The sequence below is a fragment of the Ursus americanus genome, chromosome 10 (genome assembly GCF_024610735.1).
Source record: "Ursus americanus isolate L20-20 chromosome 10, mUrsAme1.1.p, whole genome shotgun sequence".
Lineage (NCBI taxonomy): Eukaryota > Metazoa > Chordata > Mammalia > Carnivora > Ursidae > Ursus > Ursus americanus.
The window spans coordinates 77554994-77574231 of NC_142136.1; the positions used below are offsets into that span (position 1 = coordinate 77554994).

At 40.0% G+C, this 19238-nt stretch overlaps 1 protein-coding gene across 2 annotated transcripts in view; it reads left to right on the forward strand.

The window, feature by feature from the left end:
• The first annotated feature begins 3723 nt into the window (after positions 1-3723).
• Positions 3724-19238, forward strand: part of ZMYM5 (zinc finger MYM-type containing 5) — a 45667-nt gene continuing 30152 nt past the window's right edge. The window contains exons 1-4 of one of the 2 annotated variants that reach the window (XM_045797145.2): positions 3724-3941; positions 6172-6234; positions 14155-14491; positions 14884-14977. In XM_045797145.2, coding sequence (XP_045653101.2) covers positions 3916-3941; positions 6172-6234; positions 14155-14491; positions 14884-14977 — 520 coding nt within the window. In that variant the 5' untranslated portion in view covers positions 3724-3915. Of the gene's footprint in view, positions 3942-6171; positions 6235-14154; positions 14648-14883; positions 14978-19238 lie in introns of both variants that reach the window. The other variant, XM_045797140.2, reaches the window with a different exon arrangement.

Here is a 19238-nt window from a genome sequence, read left to right on the forward strand (position 1 = left end):
TGCTTAACTGACTGAGCCACCCATGCATGCCTTACTACCATTTCATTCTCAAGTATATCTTCATTTCTTTATAATTTTCTTTTATCCCATCAGGTATTTAGTAATCATTTACTTAGTTTTCAAACATCTGGGCCTTATGAATTTTGTTATTAATCGTGAATATTATTAGGTTATGGTTGGAGAAAATGGTCTATATGATACTAATTTTTAGAATTCATTAAGAATTCGTTTTAGCATACATTACTTTAGGGCCAGATCTGATCTATTGTAAATATTTTTAATGTAAAAGGAATGTCTACCTTCTACTTGCTAATTGTGTAATTTTCTGTATATATATTTATTAACTCATTATTTGTTCAGATCTTTTGTATTTCATCATATTTTTTAATCTCCTTGATCTATCAGTTTCTGAGAGTGGGCATGTTAAAATCTTCAAATAAAACTGTTTGTTGATTTTTCTAATTCTTATTTCATTTCCCTGTTTTGCTTTTTAGCTATATTGTAGCTGTGTGTTAGTTTCTGAGAGCTATCGTAACAAATTACCACAAACTTGGTGGTTTAAAACAGTATAATTTCATTCTTTCACAGTTCTAGAAGCCAGAATTCTGAAATCAAGTTGTCATCAGAGCCCTGCTCCATTCAAAACTATAGATTTCCTGCCTCTTCCAGCTTCTGGTTTCTCCAGGCATTCCTTAGATTGTGGCAGCATAACCCTAGTCTCTGCGTCTGTCTTCACATGCACTTTTCCTTTGTGAGTTTTCTTTTGTTATATAGAACTGTCCATATTGTCATTGTATTTAGGGCCCACCCCCATCTGAGATGAACTCATCTCAAAGTCCTTAAATAGATGTACAAAGACCCTTTTTTTCTGAATGAGATTACTGTTACACTTTGTGGATGAAAATATATTATGGTGAGGGCAACCTTCAACCCACTATAAGTGGTCTATATTAGGTACATGTATGTATATGACAGTTGTACCTTATTACTTGGCTGATCATAATACGTCATTATTTTACATACGTGTATATAAACATATAAAAATATATACATACATACACACAAATGTATATAAATGTATATATGCTGTGTCATGCCGTGGGTGGGGTAGGCAGCAGGGGGAGTTGTGAAAGACATCGATAAAATCTAAGGATTGGTCTGCTTTTTATTATCACTATGTTCAGGCAATTTTAAATAATGTCAGTGGTAAAATACTTCTTAAAATTATCTTTCAATGGTCTAGGTACAAAATAATTACTACAAGTACTGCTGACTATTAATAATGAACTTGTAAACTTCAAATTAACATGACTTATTGCTTATCATTTACAAAACATTGTATTTTATATAAAGGTTAATTCAGAAAACTCCCAATACTATTAACACCTCACAATACACAAACTTATTTATACATCTTTGAGAGTAAGTTTATAATAATTCTAAATCATTAGAGCCTGCATTATGTGCAATTCATATCTGCAACTCTTGGGGCACTACATATTACTTCATTTAGACAATAGATTATAAGGAGGCCTGGATGGGTCAGTCAGTTAAGCATCTGCCTTCAACTCGGGTCATGATCCCAGGTCCTGGGATTGAGTCCTATGTCGTGCTCCTTGCTCAGCAGGGAGCCTGCTTTTCCATCTGCCTGCTGCTCCCCCTTCTTGTGCTCTCTCTGACAAATAAATAAAATAAGCAATAGATTATAAATATATGATGATAACACAGTCATTGTAAAGAACAAACAGAATTTACATAATATTAATTCTGTTATCATGTGTGACTACTTGGGGTTTTGTGTCTGTGTAATAACTGTTTCATAAGAACAACAATTAATGTTATTAATTATTGATCTTTTAAACTTTTGTTTTACTTATTTCTTTTGCGGGGGCTGGGGAGGGGCTCAGGGAGAGGGAGAGAGAGAATATTAGGCAGGCTCTATCCCCGGTGCAGAGCCCATTGTGGGAATTGATCTCACAACCCTGAGATCATGACCTGAGCCAAAATCATGAGTCAGAGGCCTAACTGACTAAGCCACCCAGGTGCCCCTAATTATTGATCTTTTGATTTGATTTACTGCTCATGGAAAGGCAAACATTGTGACTAAGGGTACATTCTCTAGAACCAAATTGCCTGTGTTTGATCTTAACTTTATCACCAGCTAGCTGTATGATCATAGGCAAGTTACTTAAACTCTCTGTGTCAGTGTCATCATCTTTTAAATGTGGGTAAAAATAAAATAAAATAAAATAAAATAAAATAATAAAATATGGATTAATAAAAATACTTTAGACCATTTTGGTAGGATTTAATGAATTATCACATAGATTACAGTTAGAATTGTACTTATAACACAGTAAGAACTTGATAAATTTAGGTTTTATTATTATTAATTCATATTACTAATTCCTAACCAGTGGTACATGAAGAAAAAAATTCTTCATAAAAATATCTTTAATGTAAAATTAATGCATATTATTGTAATACAAAAAGAAAAATACTGTAATACAAGAAGAAAAGATTTGGGGCACCTGAGTGGTGCAGTCAGTTAAACAAACAACTCTTGGTTTTGGCTCAGGGGATCTCAGAGTTGTGAGAATAAGCCAGGTGGGCTCCCTGCTCAGGGTGGAGTCTGCTTAACACTCTCCCTCTCCCTCTGCACCTCTTCCCCCCCAACCCTTTCTCTCTCAAATAAATAAATGTTTTTTATAAAAAAGATATAGTGCTTGGAATCAGTACATAAAATGAAGAAGCTTGGAGAAAATACACTTGAAACCAAAATTTACTTTTGGAAAGTGGCTTAGTAGTCTAAAGTCATGATCCAAGTATTACATAGTATATCATATTCACAGATCAAAACATTCGTAGGGGTGAAGGACAGGTGAGAAAAGAGACTGAGGGAATTAATGCTTATCTTAATAAGCCACTACCAACAAAACAAAAGCATATGTTAGGCAATAAAATTAAGGAAACTAGGAAAGAAGGAAGATGGAAAAGCTTAAATGGCTGATTGGGTTTTCAGTCTTATTCCCCACTCTCCGAATAAGATGAATGCTGTGATTTCCTATAGAACTTTCTGTAATGATAGAAATATTTTATTATCTATGCTGTCCAACATAGCAGCTATTAAGAGCGAGAGAGTTTAAGGAACTTATTGCTGATGATAAAGATTCAAAGGCAGGCAACCTGGCTCCAGAAAGCATACTCTTCGTCAAAATGTCTATCTGCCTTTCCTTGAGCAGTTAGTCTTTAATTATCAAAATATTCATAATAAATAATATTGTCTTGTTATTTATCAGTGTCAATATTTTTTATTTGGACCTTACAACATCCTAAATTATTTAATTTCAAAATAGTGAGGTTGAAATGAGGATGGTCATGGATTTGTAATTAGAATGAATCTCAATTTCTACTGGATTACGTTCTGTAAGTGGCATCTAAAACTGTTCAACATCAGTTTTCACTGAGTTGATTAATTCATTAAAAACCTCATGTTCATCATCATCGTGTAAAACTTTAAATTGTAACATCACACATCTATTTATTAATAGGCAGTGGTGTTAGATATCATGAAATCGAGAAGTCTAATTTATCCATCCATTTATTTTCCCTACACCAACAGTTGTAATCCCACTAACAACCGCTAGGGTGAGACGAAAGAGGCCTCACTTTCTTCTTTACGTGGAATCTTGGAAATTGCACAGCACCATGACGTGCGCCGAAGACGTAGGTGTAGACGACGAACAAAAGAGAAGCCCCATCGTCGATGTGGCTTCCCCCGGCACGCCCGCCCCGGGGCGCGCCGCAACACTCCGCACCTTCGCTCGGCTCCCCGCAATCGGGCCGGCCCTGGTTGGGCGAAGCGATTGAGCAAACTGTGGAGTGGAGTCTCCCTCAACCGTTGAGGACCAGGAGATGGTGGAAGGCAGTGGAGAAGCTGGGTAGAGGCTGGGGGAGGGCAAGCGAAAGAGGCTGCGGAGGAGAACGACGGCAGCGCCGAAGGACACACCGAGGGGAGGCTCCAGCCCCTCCAACAGGCGGGAGCCCAGCTCCAGGGGAGCCCGCAGCTTCCTCCATCTTGGTTGATGGAGGCGGGGAGCGGCGTCTGGGTCTCTCCACCGTGGCGCCCGTCCCCCAAGGGCCCCTCAGGCGCAGACGCTGGAACCAGGGGCTGTCCCCTCGGCCGAATGGCGGAGCCCAGTTGGGGCTTCGCGGGGCCAAGTTTCCCAGCCCCACGGGGTTTGGTTTTGAATTGGTCCCAAGTTCCCACAGCAGTCCCGACAAAATGGAGGACGTCGTCTCCTCCTGCAGCCATGACGGGAGGTGGGGGGACAATTCCCCACGGGGGTGAGGCGAGGGTGGAAGTGTTCCCACTCTCCTCAGCACATTCGGGAACCCACTTCACGCGCTGCCCCGACCTCCCACTTTGCCTCGCTCCAGCCCTTGCCCGGGCTCGCCCCTCACGGGGGGCTTCAGGAACTGGGCAGGGAGGGCGTTGGGGACATCGAGGCCGCGTCTCTCCACGGTTAGGGTCGTTGAGAGCGGCTCCAGGGGCCTGGGCGCCCAGGTCCGAGCTAGGGCAGGCGGCCACGGCCTCACTCTCGGGCTGTCCCGGGCCCTGGAGGGCAGCCCTGTCCCCCAGGGACCGAGCCGCCGATGGGTGCAGCGGGCAGCGAAATTCGGGCGGCCTGACCCTGACGGACCCGAGGGTGGGGGCGGGGTGGGAGGCGGGGGTAAGGAGGGGACGCGGCGGAGGGCCGAGCGCCGGCGAAGGGGGGAGTGGAATGGCAACGCCGGGGGTGTGGCCTGTGCCTGATGGACAGCCCTCCGGACCACCCCCTCGAGGGGGGTCCTGAAGGAAGGCAGATGTAGCCAATGGACGTTCCCGAGGCGCCCCGACCCGCCCTCCTCGCCTGCTAATAAGGGCGCGGAGGGCGGGGCCTTCCCGGGCTCGGCCGCGCCGCCGCCTCCTCCGCCTCCTCCTCCTCCTCACCAGCGCTAAACCCGGGACTGGACCGAGCGGAGTTGTGCGTGTTGCCGAAGGGGGGTGAGGCGGGGGAGGGGAGGTTCGTTCCGCGAAGCCGCAGCCAGAACCGGGTGAGGCTTATCCCCGCTGTCTTTCCAGTCCAGGTCCGCCGATAGTAGGGGTGGCTGGGAGCAGCGCAGCCTCGGGAGGAGGAGACGGAGGCGGAGGCGACTGGGGAGGCGGAGATGGGTGAGGGCAGCCTCCGGAGCCTCCCACCGACCCGGGATTAATACCCCGCGGCGCGGCCGCCGTCGCCGCTGCCGCGTCGGGGCCTCGGGGGCTGCTCCGGGCTCCGTTCATGTCACAGGCGTCTTCGCGTGCGGCCCGAAGGGCTGCGAGAGTGAGGGCGAGGCCGGGAGGGCTGGGTGAGGCGGACGCCAGAGGCGGGGGTCGCTCGGGGGGCGGGGGCTGCCCGGGCCAGGGCGGTGGGAGGTCGGGGGATATTTTTCCTTTCTTGCGGAGGGGGGGGGGGAAGGTGGGGGGAGGGGCGCCTCAGTTCGTTCTCCCGCTCTCGGGGCTGCGCTCCCACCGTCTCCGCGGTAGCCTGAGGTCCCCAAGTTTTTCGGGGCGAGGGTGCTGCCTCTTCCCCCAGCCGGTCCCCTCCGTCGCTTTTCCCTTTTCGTGGCATTTCGCGTCTTTTCTTCGTGTCTAATTTGGGCGAGTTTCTAATGGCGGACAGGGAGCCGGGAAGTCTCGGAATCATAGCAACTGCTTGGGACAAATGTTGGAGATAGGAGTCCGGCGGTGACGTGAGCCGCCCCTTACCTCCGAATTGGTGACGGAGATGACGCTGGGTGGGCAAAGTTAGGAGGGAATACTATTTCCTTGCTGTCGTGGAGGTAACATTTGCCCTCCAACCACCCCACCTGCCCCTTCCCCAGATAAGCTTGTTGCCCTCCTCCTTCCATTCCGTAGTTTGAAGAACGAGATTTAGCCTTGTAGTTGTTGAAGTCCCTATAGTTTTTTGGATTTTTTTTTTTTAACCTCGTTTCCCCACCTCACTGGGGTGGGGGACGGTGGAAGAGCACGGAAACTCCTTGACTTCTTACCCTTTACTTCCTTACTCTGGTGCTTAGGATTTGGTGCTGCCCCCAAATTGGCTGTAACTAAATGATTTTTCATCTCTCTTGTCGTTCTATGATCAGGAATCGCCTTCAGAGCAGTCTGGCGAAGCGCTGGCAGAAATTAAGGAAGAGAACATACCCTTTGTGAGTAACTGCACCCTGTTTTTTAATTTAATACACTTAGTGCCGCAGTTAGGGAATTTATCTTTGTTATCTTGAAGGCGAAGAGGTAATTGCTTAGGTGGACCCTGTCCTCAGAGCCAAACCAGGGTAATCCCTGGGAAAGCACTGGTAATGCATGCTGATAATTACACCACTGGCATTTTCTAGAGTTCCAAAATAGGACTTAAAGTTAGTTTCATTTTTAATACTTTGAATTTAACTCTTTTTTTGTTCCTTCCCAATGGATAAAAATATTTTTTTCTTTGCTGTTGGATTAAAGAAAAAGGTACTGAATCTTCTGTTGTGTTAAGGTTGACAGAGTATTTTTTTTAGTTTGTCTTATGTTTTAGGAAGATTAAGTACCCTGATAGTTCTCCTGATAGCATGACATCAGGAGATACATAATGTAGTTGTTGCACTAATGTGGTTCTAAGATTGACCATTGAATTGGTAGGGGCAGCCTAATCTCTCCATTATGAAGTTAATGTATCTTTTCCATATACCAGAAAGTAATCTATGTGATGTTTCATTTTGGTAGAATAAAGTGCCCAGTTCTCTGTCAGCTATTCAGTTAATGGTTTTTTAACATCAATCCTTGCCTGAATAATAATTTTATTGGGAATCTGAAGATGGTGATTTGGGAAAAAAAAGTCACTGATTCTACATCTATTACCTGGGATTCAGCACAGTGTTAGATCCTGCCTGTTTTGTCCTTTAAAACTGATCCAGCAGTTTACAGTTGGTCATTGAAAAGAAACTTGAGATAAGAATAACTCACATTGTAGTATTCCCGCCTTCCCTTTGGCTTTGTTGCTCCTTACCAAACTTGGCTTTGCACTTAACTCTATTATTCTTTACAGTACACCTTTTTAGTTAGACCTAGGGCACTGTGATGTCATGATGTAGATTGCTATGTCTAGCTTTTAAGAATGGATATTGTTTCGATTAGGTTATTTTCTTAGGATCACTGAAGTGATATTTCACATTCCATGGAGTTTTGTGAGAGATGATGGGATGAAGGGATGGTTCTAGAGCTGTGCTGGGCATTCATAGTGAAAGGGAACTAGTGGGTCCAAGATTGGCAGGGAAACAAGTCACTGACTCAGTTATTATCACTTAGAAAAGCCATTTTTCTCAGTATTCTGAGGTATTTGCAGCATGATGTAGTACAAAACATTGGTTTTGGGGCACCTGGGTGGCTCAGTCATTAAGCATCTGCCTTCAGCTCAGGGCGTGATCCCAGGATCCTAGGATCAAGCCCTGCATCAGGCTCCCTGCTCTGCTGGGAGCCTGCTTATTCCTCTTCCACTCCCCCTGCTTGTGTTCCCTCTCTGGCTGGCTGACTCTCTCTCTCTCTCTGTCAAATAAATAAATAAATAAATAAAATCTTTAAAACAAAAACAAAAAAAACACTAGGTTTTAGTGCCAGCCAGAACAGCTTTCAAATTTCTGCTATCTTGGAGTGCCTGGCTGGCTCAGTTGGTAGAGCATGCTACTCTTGACCTAGACATTTTTTATGATGTTTTACTCATCACCCGTCTAGAGTACTGATAATTTTGCTGTTTTTCATTTTATTTTTGTTTTTACTGCGTTATCTACTTTTTTTTTCTTTTTCAACTATTCTTTTTTAGAAGCTTTCCTCAGATAATTAGTAATTCTTGACTGGTCTACTCGTGATTAATAATTTGGAAGTAGGAAGCAGATTAGAAAAATGTGCGGGGCTTTCAATTTGTGAGATTCACTGTAGGGTAATTCTTTTCACCAACTGATGGGTAATCTCTTGAGTCATTATCTTTAGGTCTTTCCTTTTTTGCTTGTTCCTAATCCACAGAGCAGAAAGTTTCTTCTTGGAAGAGTCACATGCCTAGAAGATAGAGATCTGGATGCCAGCTCTATGGGAATCAAGTTGGAGGAGGCATTTCACATGCATGATATTGAACCATTTACCCATGTTTGGTCAACCCCAGACAAAAGTCTTATGTTCTATCCAAATAATAAAAGTCTAGAACTTGTGCCAGCATAGGGGAAAACCTGTCATTTTGAACCTGGAGGGAAAGAATGGATCTGGGATCTCACAACTTCATTTTAGCTCCCCCTCCCCTATTCCAGAGATATCTGGAACTACTGGTTTCTGAGCCTTTTGAAGATTCTGAGGCATGAATCAGGATGTTTCTCTCAGTTGTTTTTTTTTTTTTTTAAGATTTTATTTATTTGACAGGGGCGAGAGAGGGAACACAAGCAGAGGTAGTGGTTGAGGGAGAAGCGGGCTTCCCGCTGAGCAGGGACGGGCTTGATCCCAGAACGCTGGGATCATGACCTGAGGCAAAGGCAGACGCTTTTCTCTCAGTTTTTTGTCACTGTTTTAAGAGTTGGTTTATCTCAGATCGGGTGAGATAGTTAACTACTTATCCATTTGCTCTTAAGCTTGTAAAATTTTTGCTTTGTTTCTTTTTGTTGCTTCCTTTCTTGTTCTTCCTTTCCTTGGGAATAGGAAATTTACCTTTGTTTATGACTGTTTTAGAAGGAAGTGAAGTTAGTTGTGTGATCTATCAACTTAATCGCTACCAAGCTATTGATTTCTAGATAGTAATTTTATACCTGGGCACTTCAGTAATTCTCTTGCTATTTGTGGTAGTTGTTCATTGAGTCGTCTTTCTCCTATCTCGTTACGTTTGTTATACCTCCGGAATTGTACACCTTTATTTTATTTCTGATTTTATTTTATTTTATTTTTTTAAAGATTTTATTTATTCGACAGGATAGAGACAGCCAGCGAGAGAGGGAACACAAGCAGGGGGAGTGGGAGAGGAAGAAGCAGGCTCATAGCGGAGGAGCCTGATGTGGGGCTCGATCCCACAATGCTGAGATCACGCCCTGAGCCGTAGGCAGACGCTTAACCTCTGTGCCACCCAGGCGCCCCTATTTCTGATTTTAAATGGGAAGCTTGTAGCAGATACTCACTAAACATGAAGTTGGCTTTTGAGTTGAGATTATTTTTATGTAAATATATAAATATTTTTTATGGTAAGAAAGACCTGTCTGTAGCAGTATAAGTCCGCAGAGATGCAACAGGACATGTTTTAGGACTAATTAGTGATAAACAACGGTTTTTGTAGCCTACCTCTTGATTATCTTTTATAGAGCTTACATTTACAGGTGGCCAAAAAATGAACCTTTGAAACAATAATTAATTTTTTTATGGTGTGATTTTTTCTTTTTTAAGTTTTTATCTTTAAGTAATCTGTGCCCATCGTGGGGCTCAAACTCAGAACCTGAGATCAAGTCACATATTTTAACAACTGAGCTAGCCAGGTACCTCAATAATTAAATATTTTTAAGTACTTTCCTGGTGATTTTAATTTTTGGAGGTTCATAAAGCAAGTTAGTTTAATTTCCTCATCATGTGCTAATTTTGTCATATTAATATCTCAACATTCTATTTGAGCTACTTTTTTTTTTTTTTTAACAGGTTCTTGGGGTGCCTGGGTGGCTCAGTTGGTTGAGCATCTGACTCTTGGTTTGGGCTCAGGTCATGATCTCAGTGTCTTAAGGTCAGGCTCCCCCTCCCTGCAACTTGGGCTCAGCACTCTGTGAGGAGTCTGCTTGAGATTCTCTCTCTCCCTCTTTCCCTCAGTGGCTCTGTGCACGTGGCATGTGCGTGCTGTCTCTCAAATAATAAATAAATCTTTTAAAAGTCTAACAGATTCTTTTTACCATGTAAATTCTGTGTAATTGTGTGTGTAAACATAATTGAATATTGAATGGCTATTAAATTATTCAACTAATAAATTGGGAATTTAGCCAGAAACTTTTGCAGCTTTTAAAAAGCACATTCTGGGGTGCCTGGGTGACTCAGTCGGTTAAATATCTGCCTTTGGCCCAGGACCTGAGATCGAGCCCTGCTCAGTGGGAAGTCTGCTTCTCCCTCTCCTTCTGCCGCTTGCTCTCTCAAATAAATAAATGAAATCTTTTCTAAAAAATTTAAAAAACTGACACTGAATGTACATTTAAAAATGGTTAAAATGGCAAGTTTTATGTTATATATATTTTGCCACATTTTTTTTTAAGTAGGGTCCACATCCAGCGTGGAGCCCAGTATGGAGCTTGAACCCATGACCCTGAGATCAAGACCTGAGCTGCAGTCAAGAGTCAGCACTTGGGGTACCTGGGTGGCTCAGTGGGTTAAGCGTCTGCCTTTGGCTCAGGTTGTGATTCAGGGTCCTGGGATTGAGCCCCACATCGAGCTCTCTGCTCAGCAGGGAGTCTGCTTCTCCCTCTCACTCTCCCTCTGTTCTCTCTCTCTCTCTCTCAAATGGATGAATGAAATCTTCAGGGGAAAAAAAAAAAGCACTTACCGACCGAGGTACTCGGGCACCCCTATTTTGCGACAGTTTTTTAAAAAAGTAAATATATCAGCCTTCAGGAGATAAAAACAACTGAGATGTTGCTAAAAGTAAGTACAAACAGGCAAAACACTAGTTATTTATTTAAAGATTTTTATTTATCAGAGAGAGAGAGAGCATGTCTAGGGGAGAGGGGCAGAGGGAGAGGGACAAGCAGAGTAAGGGTGGAGCCTGATAAGGAGCCCATTCCCAGGACCCCAAGATCATGATCCAAGCCAAAAATCAGATGCTTAATGTACTGAGCCACTCAGTCACCCCCAAAACACTCTTATTTATGTCTTTGTTTTAATGATAACTCTTATCCTTACTCCTAATTAAATACCATGATAACTTTGCAGGGTTGTTACCAACTATGTAGAGATAGTTTGCATTTAAGAGTCTTGCATGGGTTTCAGCCTCTGCTTTGTATGGTAGTATAACGTTTTATCAAATTTCTCTGTGCAGATTTTCCTTTGATTTCACCTTACTTGAGATTATGTTAACTTTCATTGTATCCAAATGAAACTAATCAAGCATTGTGTATAATTTGTAGATGAATAAGATACCAAAGAAGATTTGCTAAATGTTTAAGATTAATAAGACACTCATTGAAATCCTAGGATGTAGGCAAAGTATCTGCCTGAATACCTTCTCATGGGAGAGGGATTTACCATCTTTTGCTTTTTTTAATATGGTCCAAACAGACACTAGGGACTTGCATGTTCAGTTATCTCAATAAAAAACCTTGGAATGGTATATTATCCTCATTTACAGTTTATAGTTGTTTTTTTTTTTAAAGATTTACTTATTTATTTGTGAGAGAAAGAGGGAGGGAGGGAGGGAGCAGGAATAAGGGGGAGTGGCAGGCTGAGGGAGAAGCAGGTTCCCCACTGAGCAGGGAGCATGACACAGGATCTGTCCCAGATCATGACCTGCCAAAGGCAGACACTTTACCAGACACTTTACTGACTGAGCCACCCAGGCGTCCCTACAGTTTGTAGTTTAGAAGACTAAAAATGAGGTGAAGTAATTTGCTCAGTGCCACACAACTAATTCACTAAACCATAACTACTTCTCTGTTTTTGGATAATATTGTAGAAGTAGTCAAAACTTTTCTGTGGTCTTCTGTTCCTGAAATATAAGTGTTTGGTTAAATTTAATTAAATATAAATTATAAGAATTTAAATTATAGGCTTTCAGTAGTGGTTTAACTTTTTTATAATCTGTGACTTGAAAATAGGTGAATACTTAAATCTTTTCTCAGAGATAGATGACTGCAATGAGTGGAGCATAAAGAATGCTGTTATTTTCTTTGAGACTGTTAAGATAACGTCCTAGCAGCCACCAGAGGATACCGGAGTCAGTTATAGCTCTTTTCCAGAAATTGTTCTTTTCTGTTGTAGGTTTATTCAAATATAGAAAGGCCTAAGAGTTCATGTATAACAGCTCTTATATTTCATAGCTCCGTTTAAGCTAAATTATTGCCTCTTTCCTTTGAAAATCAGCCACAGAATAAGCTTATTGGATGTGTGGTAACCATGATCCCAATTTTTGTGTTTTTTTTATAACCCTTTTAAAGTGGTCCCTTAGATATGGTATTTCTTTTTCTTTGAAATGGACATTGAATGTTGATTTTATTTTAATAAGTTCATCTTAATAAAAGATAAGTAACTTCCAAAAATTGTTTTATACATTAAATGCCAATAATACAGTGGCTATGAAATCAATTCTAGAGACGGATTTCTTAGATTTGAATTCTGATTCTATCCTTTCCAACAGTGGACACTTGAGCAGACTATGCAGATTACTTACCTTCTGAGTCTTAGTTTCCTAATGGGTAAAATGGGAAAAAGTAGTTTCTACTTCACTTTTATAAGCATTAACTGCGTTAATATCAAATGACATAACACCTATTAAGAATATGTGTTATCTGTTGTATAACTATTATCAATTAAAATTAGTTGGGAAAATTTTAGAGTAGAAATGATACCAGTATATTTCAGTATGAGTTTAAAATGGAGTGATGACTTCCATATGAAGTGAGTTTTAATAATTCAACACCCATGTAGTTCCCACCTTCTTCACTCTTGGGTTTCTAAGAAAATTGAGGCCAGCATATATAAACTTACCTCAGCTTTTCATCTATCATTTTTACATACTTACGTACATTCCATTTATACTTACCTTTTCCCCCTCTTGCCTTTGAGATAGAGGTGATTTTTCACTCATGATCACTTTCATTATCACCTGTGTACATACCCTCATTTTCTCTCATCTACTTTTAAGAGCCTTGCTTCATCAATTAACTTACTTTTTTTTTTTTTTAAGATTTTTTTATTTATGGGGCACCTGGGTGGCTCAGTCGTTAAGTGTCTGCCTTTGGCTCAGGGCGTGATCCCAAGGTCCTGGGATCGAGCCCCGCATCAGGCTCCCTGCTCTGCTGGGAAGCCTGCTTATTCCTCTCCCACTCCCCCTGCTTGTGTTCCCTCTCTAGCTGGCTGTTGCTCTCTCTGTCAAATAAATAAAATCTTTAAAAAAAAGAAGTTTATTTATTAATTTGACAGAGAGAGAGAGATGACAAGGAGGGGGAGTGGCAGGCAGAGGGAGAGGGAGAGGGAGAAGGCTCCCAGGTGAGCTGAGAGCCTACATGGAGCTCTATCCGGATCATGACCCTAGCCAAAGGCAGGCAGACACTTAACTAACTGAGCCACCCAGGCGCCCTAATTAATTTACTTTTCCAGATTCTTCAGCTGTGTCTCTCTGCTGGATCCTTTCCTTTGTCATATCCTAGTGCATAGTAGGTTTACAAAAGTATTTGTTGAATATAACTAATGCTAAGAATTTAGGGCCTAGAATTAGAGTTTGGAGTTTAAGTCCTATTTAGTCTTACCCAGAACAATTTAGTTGGCTTCTCTTTCCTGATGTGTAAAGTGAATCAAATTATGCCTACGTTATGGGGCTGTTTTCAGAATTTTACGTAAAACATCCATAGCATAATATCTGGCAATTCCTGGACAAAAACAAGAAAGATTCAGAAAGATTTAATAACAGTATGTCAGAAGCAGAGAATTTGAAAATCAGTGACAAAAGACACTAGCGAAATAAGGATTAGACGATATCATAGTTATTTTAGTATATAAAAGTATAGTATAGTAATTATATTTGGACCCAGGGTTAATGGTATTTGATAGAATTCTTGTTACTATTTCCTATTTCAAGGGAAGGCTTTTTTTTTTTTCATTGTAAAGGTTGAGTAGGTTAAATTGAGTACTATGAGTAAATTTTTTAAGGACTACCACAAATTGGATGATTAATTTCCATCACATTCTGAGGTAAGCATTAAATGGTGAATGGGAGAGAAAAAATAAAATGAGTAATAATTTTTTCCCTAAAAGTTATATAAAAATCAAGAGAATTTAAAATTTCATTTGTGCTATTTCATTGCAATAAAACTCAATAATCATACTAGAACTTTTTTTTTTTTTTTTTTTTTTTTTTAACTATTCTCTGTCTCCTACAGGTTCTTTGGCATGGATAAATTTTCAGTGAGAGGATTAGACTTGACTGAACAGACTCCTGTTTTATTAGAGCATAAAGCCATGGCAGCTAGTATCATGGATACAGGAAATTCATTTGGTGACCCAGCTAGTCCTTTAGGTAACAGATGTAGAAATTCATCAGTGGAAGATGATGATGATGTTGTATTTATTGAATCTATACAACCTCCTTCAACTTCTACTCCAGCAATAGCTGATCAAAGAAATTTTATATTTGCTTCATCAAGAAATGAAAGGCAACAAGGAAATTTTTCCATAATTCTTCCTTCCTCAAGAGATTTGGCTTCTCAGAAGGGAAATGTAAGTGAGACAATTGTTATCGATGATGAAGAGGACATAGAAACAAATGGAGGGGAAAAGAAAAATTCTTCCAATTTTATTGAATGGGGACTTCCTGGAACTAAAAATAGAACCAAAGATTTGGATTTCTCCATTTCCAGTCTTTCAAGAAGTAAGGTAAATGCAGGAATGGGTAATGTTATCACTACAGAATCGACTCTGAAATTCCTGTTACTAATGTTACAACCTTAGAAACAGGTATAAGCTCTGTCAATGCTGGGCGAGATATGAACTTAATGATTACACATATAACATCACTATAGAATACCAACTTGGGAGATGTCGCTAAAGGACTTCAGTCAAGTAATTTTGGTGTTAATATACAAACATACACCCCATCTTTAACTTCACAGACCAAGACTGCAGTAGGACCTTTTAATCCTGGTAGAATGAATGTGGCAGGAGATGAATTTCAGAATGAAGGATATGCAACTCATCATAGTCCCGGTAAGCAGTAAGTGATTTTATTTACCTTCTATATATGAAATACTTTATTTCTCTTGACTTCCATATTAAGATAGAATATTTTACTTGCAGTCTACTTGGTCCCTGATTTTTCAGAAATTAAATCTATTTTACCCAGTGTGATATACATCTGAAGTGTTTTAATTGAAGACCTCCGTATGTCCCTACTACCACCCTGTTAACTAGTATCTTTATTTTAATGTAAAAGTCATAGCATAAAAAAAGTGGACAGTGAATTGAAGAAATAAAGTAATATGTAATAATTGAAATTTATTTAATTTGTAATTACATAACTTGAAATTGCAATTTTTGTATGTGAGGTGTTTATTTTTGGACTTAATTATCTCTGATTTTTGTTTTTAAATCAGCATTTTATTAATTGCTTTATTTTAAAAGTTGGGAAACTTTCTTGCCTTTAAGTCCGAGCCCTATATTTTTAAAACTTATACGGACAGTCTTGTTCTGCTAAAATTAAAATACAGTGAAAGCTATTTAAAAGTTAACATATGTTTTTGGTAGCTTTATCTTGATTTAGTGTGGGGGTTTGAGAGTTTTAAAATTTGTTTTGGTACTGTTTTTTGGCCGTTTTAGTGCTTTTTAAGCTGTTGACCAACGTAGAATTTTGGGAAAGGACTAAAAAGTAACTAAAGCTGGGGCGCCTGGGTGGCTCAGTCGTTAAGCGTCTGCCTTCGGCTCAGGGCGTGATCCCGGTGTTCTGGGATCGAGCCCCACATCAGGCTCCTCCACTGGGAGCCTGCTTCTTCCTCTCCCACTCCCCCTGCTTGTGTTCACTCTCTTGCTGGCTCTCTCTGTCAAATAAATAAATAAAATCTTAAAAAAAAAAAAGAAAAGTAAAGCTAAGAACCTCATTTACTGCTTTAATGGAATGCTAGAATATCTTTTCTTTCCTTTTTTTAAATTAATCTTTTTCTCTGGTTACGAGAATACTGCCTGATTATTATAGAACATTTGTAAGAAATCATGATTAGAAACAAGAAAATATTTGTCACTATATCCCACTAACTAGCAGGGACTTCTGTTAAAATTTTGATTGGTTTGCTTAAATTCAGTTCTTGACTCTGTAGTTTTAAAAAATATAATTTAGAACATATTATATATAGTGTTTTGTTGGTTTACTTAATCTAAATTTTAATATGTCATTTTAGAAGTAGAAGTTACTGTGGGACGCCTGGGTGGCACAGTTGATTAGGCATCGGACTCTTGGTTTCTGCTTAGGTCATGATCTCAGGGCCAGCTCAGGTGATGATTTCAGGGCTGTTATATCAGGCCCTGCTTCAGGATCCACAATCCGCTCAGAGTCTGCTTGGGATTCTCTCTCCCTCTGTCCCTCCCACTCATGCTAGCACATGCGCACACTCTCTCTAAAATAGAAAAATAAATCTTTTTTTTTTTTTAAGATTTTATTTATCTAAGAGAAAGAGCGCAAGCAAGTGAGCATGAGCAGGGGGGAGGAGTAGAGGGAGAAGCAGGCTCCCAGCCAAGCATGGAGCCCGACGCGGGGCTTGATCTGGTCCTGGGATCACGACCTGAACTGAAGGTAGATGCTTAATGGACTGAGCCACCCAGGCACCCATAAAATAGAAAAATAGATCTTCAAAAAATAGACGTTTCTGTGTCTATACGGTATTTTTGTTTGAGATACCCATTCCTTTACTACTTTTTTTTTTTTTAAGCATTTGTATGGTTTCCCTTTTTTTTAAAGATTTTATTCATTCCAGAGAGGGCGTGAGCAAGGCAGAGGGAGAGGGAGAAGCAGACTCTTGAAGCAGAGAGCCTGATGGGGTCTCAATCCCAGGACCCTGAGATATTGACCTGAGCCAAAGGCAGATGCCCAAGCAACTGAGCCACCTAGGTGCCCCTATGGTTTCCCATTTTTTACTGTTGAAACTCTACACTAAATTTCTTTGTTTACATTGTTCATTATTTCTGTAGGACAGTTCTCAAGCATTTAGCCTCAGTTTCACTCTTAAAAATAACTGAGAACCCCAAAGTTGTTTTTATTTACATTCATTAATTATCATGTTAGAAATTAAAGCTTAAGAAGTTTTTTAAAGTGTGTATTTAACAATTATCATGTATTATATGAAAAAATACCATTTTTAATGAAAATTATTTTCAAAATTTAGTGAACATTGTTTTACATTTCTGCAAATCTCTTTAAAGTCTGATGTAATAGAAGACTGCAAGGTATATGGTATCTTCTCACATCTATTTCTATATTGAATCTGTTCTCAATATCTCGTTTTAAGTGTAAAGCGAAAATCTGCCCTCACGTAGCCATTTGGTTGTAGAAGAGAGCACTATTTTAGATAATTGTGGATAGTTGTGGGGTTTTTTGTCACAGCACCAAAACTTGACAAGTGGCAGTTTCTTAAAATGTCTTAACAGCGTGGAATATGAAACCATCTAGTGTAGTTTTCATACTTTGTTACATTAAGAGTCATTGATCTGTGAATGAATCTTTTACCTTTGTATGATTTGGTAACATTGTGCTTTAGTCAATTAAAAAATACATGTATTTGGAAAATATTGATTCACTGAACTTCTGAATGTTGACACTTTATTTTAAATGTTGACACTTTAGAAAGCTGTCAAGCTGACAGTGGTAGTGGATACAGTTTTCAAAGATGCTAATTTTCACTTGAAAGCTCAGATTTTCTCAGCAACAAATACTGTCGTTTTTCTTGAAGTGAATTTTTCTTGGTTTATTTTCCAGAAAATGTCAATAACCAGTTTGTCAGTTATTCTTTCAAGTAAAAATGGTATTTCATGAAAAAGTGTAGTTCAGCTTGCAATGTAACTATTTTACAAGCACTTTTCCACTTTTCTTTCAGACAACCATTGTACTTTGGTGTGAAACAGGTAGTTTATGTGTGCTTCCCTGCTTACGCATGTTTCTCTCTTCATCACACAGAATATTAAGATGCAGTCAGAGGTTTAAATTTAGTAAAATTAATAATTTTTACTATTTCATAATGGACATCTATTGTATAATATGTAATTTTACTGGCCTTTGTCCTTAGTTCTTAGGAGGAAGACTAAATCCTTGGACTTTCCTGAGTATTGGGATTGTGTTTTCTATTTATGAGCCCTTTGGATCACAGTTGAATTTGGGCTAAGACTTAGATGAGATAACTGAGGCTGAAGGAGGGTGATGAGAAAGACCAACCATGTGATTATAGAGTGTTGGGTGTTTTAGCCAGTCCAATCTTAAGGGAGGAGAGGGAGGCTAGAGATTGATTTCAGTCACATGGAATGAGGCGCCAATAAAAGCTCTGTAGACACCGAAGCTCAGTGCAGCCTCCTCAGTGGTGTACTCATCAATGTGCCAGGGAGGTAACGCTACCTGATTCCATAGAGAGTAGGTACAGAAGCTCTGCATTTGGGGCCTTCTAGACCTTACCCTTCTTTGTCTCTTTTCTTTTGGTTGGTCCTGATTTGAATCTTTAATATTAAAACTGTGAGTGTACGTATAGAGCTCTCCTAAGTTCTGTGAGTCATTATAGCAAATTATTAAACCTGAGAGGGTCTTTAGGCAACTCCCAGATTTATAGCTCGTTTTCCAAAAGTATGGGTGGCATCTGAAGTGACTGGCAGTCTTGTTGGGGTTTATGCCTTTTAAACCTGTGGGGTCTGATGCTAATTCCAAGATAGTGTCAGAATTGTATTCACCAGTTGGTGTTGGTATAACAACCATAAGTGCAGGTGACACTTTTTCTTTTCTGCAAGTGTGTGATAGTGAAGAAATAAAATTCGGTTCTACTGCCAGCCGTTTTACCCATCACTGCTTTTGCACCATTACTGTAAATGCCAATACAGTGAAAAATGCAAATAATCTTAGTGTTATCAGGGAAATAGTTTGGCCTCACACATCCCTGTTTATTTCTTTTTCTAATACATTGTTAAATAGAAATGGTAAGAGTATAAATATAAAGGCTTGCCTTGTTTTTGACCTGGAGTTAAGGGTAGGGGAGCATTTGACATTTCATCATTATTAGCTGTTGTCAAATACAATTACCTTTTTTATGTTTATATAATCATTTAATGGTTTGTTATTTGAAGTTTCTAGTCTTTGCGATTGTAAAGAGGTTTTTCATGAATATCCCTTGCGGTGGCACACTTTTCTTATTTTCTTGAGAAAAGTTTCTGTAGGTGGAATTGCTAGGTCCAAGTGGCAACATGTTAAAAAAAAAAACAGTGTCAGCATATTTTTTTTTAAGAT